Source organism: Hypomesus transpacificus, chromosome 11 (assembly GCF_021917145.1).
Source record: "Hypomesus transpacificus isolate Combined female chromosome 11, fHypTra1, whole genome shotgun sequence".
Lineage (NCBI taxonomy): Eukaryota > Metazoa > Chordata > Actinopteri > Osmeriformes > Osmeridae > Hypomesus > Hypomesus transpacificus.
The window spans coordinates 3,569,978-3,574,977 of NC_061070.1; the positions used below are offsets into that span (position 1 = coordinate 3,569,978).

The 5,000-nt window shown below is 50.3% G+C and overlaps 1 protein-coding gene across 1 annotated transcript in view; it reads right to left on the reverse strand.

The window, feature by feature from the left end:
• The window catches only part of slit1a (slit homolog 1a (Drosophila)), a 51,454-nt gene that overhangs the window by 18,898 nt on the left and 27,556 nt on the right, over nucleotides 1-5,000 (reverse strand). The window contains exons 13-17 of the mRNA XM_047029330.1: nucleotides 1,739-1,883; nucleotides 1,468-1,542; nucleotides 1,083-1,226; nucleotides 751-894; nucleotides 252-418 (exon numbers count right to left, since the gene is read on the reverse strand). Coding sequence (XP_046885286.1) covers nucleotides 252-418; nucleotides 751-894; nucleotides 1,083-1,226; nucleotides 1,468-1,542; nucleotides 1,739-1,883 — 675 coding nt within the window. The remainder of the gene's footprint in view (nucleotides 1-251; nucleotides 419-750; nucleotides 895-1,082; nucleotides 1,227-1,467; nucleotides 1,543-1,738; nucleotides 1,884-5,000) is intronic.

The following is a 5,000-nucleotide window of genomic DNA, read 5'->3' on the forward strand; positions in this document are numbered from 1 at the left end:
ATGTTGATAAACCTGCCGCGGGCCGAAGACAGTGTCGCCCCACGTGTGGATGCAAGCAGGACCTCCGTCTCTCCCTCTTTGCGCCGAAAATGGCTGCCTAGGTAGGCTCTCCTGCCAAAGTAAATTCCTTGTCTGTGCAAACTTTCATGGCGAATAAACACCAAATCAGATTTTGATTCTGATTTAAAGACAGTTCACCACAAACCCATGACACGTCTATCCGGTCCGGACGGCCCGACAGGAAGTCTCACCTTCCTCGCAGCGGAAGTCCGGCAACGCCACATCCTGTAGGGGGATCTCCTTCAGGAAGGCGGGCCGCTGGCAGCGAGGGTTGCCCGTGACGATCTTCCTGCTCCTCAGCCAATCACCAAGCCAGCCCAGACGACAGTCACAGTTGAAGGAGTTGGCCAGGAGGTTTCTGGAGGAGAGAGGGAGAGGATTTAGGTGTGAGTCGGAGCGCACATAGGTTTTTGAGTGTGTGTGTGAGTCGTGTGTAGTAAGTGTTGTGTCTGGTGTGTGTGTGTGTGTGCGTGTGTGTGAGTAGTGTGTAGTGAGTGTTGTGTCTGGTGTGTGTGTTTGTGTGTGAGTTGTGTGTAGTGAGTGTTGTGTCTGGTGTGTGTGTTTGTGTGTGAGTTGTTTGTAGTGTGTAGTGAGTGTAGTGCTTAGTGTGTCTGTGTGTGTGTATCTCTGTGTGTGCGTGTCTGCCTGTCTGTGTGTGTGTGTGTCTGTGCGTGTGTGTCCAGGTCTCACAGGGTGGACAGGGTCTGCAGGGTATCGAAGGCTCCGGGGGTGATGGTGGTCAGCTGGTTGTCATAGAGAGACAGCAGGCGCACATTGTGCAGACCGGTGAAGCTGTTGTTATGGATACAGCTAATGCGATTGTTCCTCAGCATTCTAAAGGAGAGACAACCAGAACACACGAGGATATTAATAAGAAAAATGATTGTCATGAAAGAAAACAAAGGCATCCAAGTTTGTTCTGATGTTTGATGTGTGTGTGTGTGAGTGTTTGCATGTATATGTGTGTGTGTGTGTGTGTGTGTGTGTGTGTGTGTGTGTGTGTGTGTGTGGGAGGCACTCACAGCATGCGCAGCCCCTCCAAGCCTTTGAACATCCCACTGCGGACCGAATCAACTTGATTGGCTGTGAGGTGGAGCTCGTTAACAGACCCCGCCCCTTCGAAAGCCCCATCCTCGATCTCTGTGATCTTGTTGTTGCTTAGGTTACTGGAGGGAACACAGACCAACCAAACTTTGAGACCTAAAGAAGTTATAAACTGAACAGCATCACAGACTGTTATCTCAAACCATCACCTTTTCTATCTATCTGATCAGTTATACAGTAGGTAACATGTCTATATAGTGTTCACGTAGCAGACAGTTTTAGATCCCCTTGATGTGACAGTGGCTTTGTGCCTACTCAGTCCTGGTCTGACCAGACCAGACCGGTTGTCCTGGTCACACTTACATCTTCTTCAGCTGGACCAGGTTCTTGAACACTCCAGTGGCCTCCAGGGTGGTGAGGTCATTGTTGTTGAGACGCCTGAACGAGAAGAGATGAGAAGACAATCCGTGTCACTGTGTATGTGTGTGAGTAAGTGAGAGTGTGAGAGTGTGTGTGTGTGTGTGTGTGAGAGAGTGTGTGTGAGAGAGTGTGTGTGTGAGTGAGTGAGTGTGTGTGTATGTGTATGTGTATGTGAGTGAGTGAGTGTGTATGTGAGTGTGCGTGTGTGTCTTACAGCTCAGTGGTGGAGGCAGGGATGTGTTCTGGGACCTTGGTGAGCTTCAGGTTGGAGCAGTCCACCACGTTGGCCTCACAGCGACACTTAGCCGGACACACCGGGTCACTGTTACACTCATTATTCAGACGCGTGTCCTCGGTGCCTGGGGTACACACACACACACACGCACAAACACACACGCACACAGAGGGACACACATTAGAAGTGTGGTCCAATGCTTTCCCCTTCTAGTGTTCACTCCTCCTCAGGCAGGGAGCTCCTCTCCTCAGGGCCTCTCCCCTCCTCCACTGGAGAGACCGTGTCCTGGTGTCCCCCCCTGCCAGACACAACGGGGGAGGGGGGTAGGAGGAGGAGGAGGAAGAGAGGGAGAGCAGAGGAGAGGAAAGATCTGGCTAGGCATGGGGGGTGGACTCACATGACTCTCAAACTAGCACGTATTCAGACTCGGCAACAAGGAGGGGGGAGGATGGAGGGAGGGAAGGACAAGTAAAAGAAGGAGTTGGAAGGAAGGAGAGAGGGAGGAGAGAAGAGGCAGGAGCAAAGAGGGAGGGGGAGAGGAGGGCCGGAGGGTTATTTTAGGGAGGTGACGTGATGGATAGACGCAGTGGCGTGAAAAGAGCACACCGAACCTGAAAAAGAAACTGAGAGGGAGAGAGAGTGATGAAGGGATGGGCGGGGGAGGCCACAGGGGAGGGGGAATGGGAGATCTGTCCAGTCAAGCAGAGTACCCAGGGGGTACGGTAGTCTTTCTGAGAGAAGGAGGGGGAGAGAGAGAGAGAGAGAGAGAGAGAGAGAGAGAGAGAGAGAGAGAGAGAGAGAGAGAGAGAGAGAGATGGAGAGAAGGTAGGATAGAGAAACAGAGAGCAGGCGGAAGAGGAGTACAGGAGAGGCAGAATGGGTTGAGAGGGGCGTGGGATGGGAGGGAGGTAGTGAGAAAGAGAGAGAGACAGATAGAGAAAGGGAGTCCTGTGGGAAAGAGAGTAACAGGGATGCGTGCGAGAGGGGTGGAGGAAGGGAGGACTCCGGAGAGATAGAGAGAGAGAGAGAGAGGACAGGTGGAGAGGAGGAAAAGGAGGAGGAGCAGGAATGAAAGGTGATGGGGGGTGGAGTGGGAGCCGGTCGTAGGAAGCGAGGGATGATGGGACGTTCCTCTTCACTTCCTGTGTCTGTGTCTATGAATAGTTACGTGCCAGTTACATCACCACTCCTCCATAATGCACAGGCAGGCTGTGGGAACCACTTAGAGACCACCAGCATGTGTGTGTGTGTGTGTGTGTACGTGTGTGTGTGTACGTGTGTGTGTGTACGTGCGTGCGTGCGTCCACTTAGAGAGAGCATCCCAGTGTTCTCTTGCTGGTTAGTGTTCCGTGATGTTAACACGCTACGGTACTTACACCTCCCAGCCAATCACAGTTTGAGGAGTGACGCTACAGGAAGTGGAGTTCCCTAGGCCACAGGAATGCAGACTGAGGTAGTAAAACCTAGTTTGAATATATGAAGGTGGGGACTATCACGCCATCACAACGAGGGAGTTTTTGGGTGTCATCCAGGTGGTCACCTAACGAAGTTAGCTACAAGGTAATGGGGGCTAACTGTCGCTATCAAACAAAAAAATCGTACAAAACGACCGTAAAAGTTAACGTAATTAGTTATAAAATTGTCGGAAAGGGAGGGAAATGCAACACAATGACAACCAACAATCATAGTAAATCTACTTAACTTAAATGTGTGTAATATTACCATCCACAGTTTGCTTTCAGTTAGCCCAAAACGGTCCCATGCAATATACCCAAAGACCCATGGTTAGGCAATCGAACCATCATATATTTAAAATAGACCAAGTCAACCAGGAAGTCAAACTTTTCTGAAGAGGAATTCTACAAGACGGAAGTTATAAGTGGACCATGTGACATCACTGTCTCCTCTCTGTCTCCCTAAATCCCTCCGTCATCTCTCTCAACACCAGCCAGACAGAAATAACCTCCTGTTTTCTCTCCCCTCTCTCCCCCTGTCCCTCCATATCGCTCTCTGTTCCTCCCTCCATCTTTCCCTCCCTTCCCTCTTCCACACACCCCCTTTCCCTCTCTCCCTATCAGCCTTGCTGTCTCGTTCCCTAACTCTCCCCCCCCCCCCCCCCCCCCCCCCCCCCCCCCCCATTTCCACCTCCGTCAGGTCCAGAGTGGGTCAGGCAGACAGTAATTCTAGTCATTACAGCCATGCAGCGCTCCACATCAGGAAGGGACCCCTTCCTGCTCAAAGGAAGCAATCACAGTAGGCGATCAGCTTTGATCCGGAGGATTCCTGGCTCTGACTCATCCTCCTCCTCATCATCCTCATCCAGGTTGCGTTGCCCTCCAAGGTGTGACTCACTCACCGCCTGCAAGTTAGTCATTACATACCTCTACCAACTTTCCTTCCACTCTTACAACTTTGGAGCAAAGAATGCGTCTGTGAGTGTATATGTGTGTGTGTGTGCATGTGTGTGTATGCGTGTGTGTATATGTGTGTGAGCATTTGTCTGTGTGTGTGTACGTGTGTGTGTGCGTGTCTATGTGTGTGTCTTTGTGCATGTGTGTATGTCTGTATTTGTGTATCTTTGTATGTGTGTGTGTCTGTATCTGTGTATGTATGTGTGTATGTGTGTATCCATGTGTGTGTGTGTGTGTGTGTCTGAGTTGTATTATCATTACTGGAGAAGAACTGATCCCTCATTAATCAGTCCATTCTTTGATCCTCCCAGTTCTACTGCTGCTCTCCCATTTGTTCCTGCAGCTAGCTATGGAGCTGAATCTTAAACACACACACAGACACACAGCTAGTTATTTTCTAGGAAGTGCTCTTGTTAAGGGTTCCGGAAACATCCGCTGATAGGAATCTGGGTCCTCTGGTGGCTTCTATTTTCTTTAGCTTTTACTGCTGGAGAGAGGACATACTCTCCTCTCTCTCTTATTCCTTTATGCCTCTCTTTCTCTTTCCTCTCTCTCTCTTTCACTCAATAGAGGGTGTTTTCTCTACTCTCTTTACCACCCCTTCTACCTTTCTTTCTTCCTTTCTTTCTCTCCATCCTTCTTTCCTCTCTATCTCTCTGTCTCTCTCTCTCCCTCTCTCTCGCGCTCTCTCTCTCTCATCCCTCTCTCTCTCTATGTCTCTCTCTCTCTCACTCCTATACCCCCCCCTTCTTCTTCTCTCTCTCTGTCTGGATCTTGGTAAGTGACTGTGCCAATGCCAAAACAAAGAAGGACCTCTTCTGCTTCCTAGA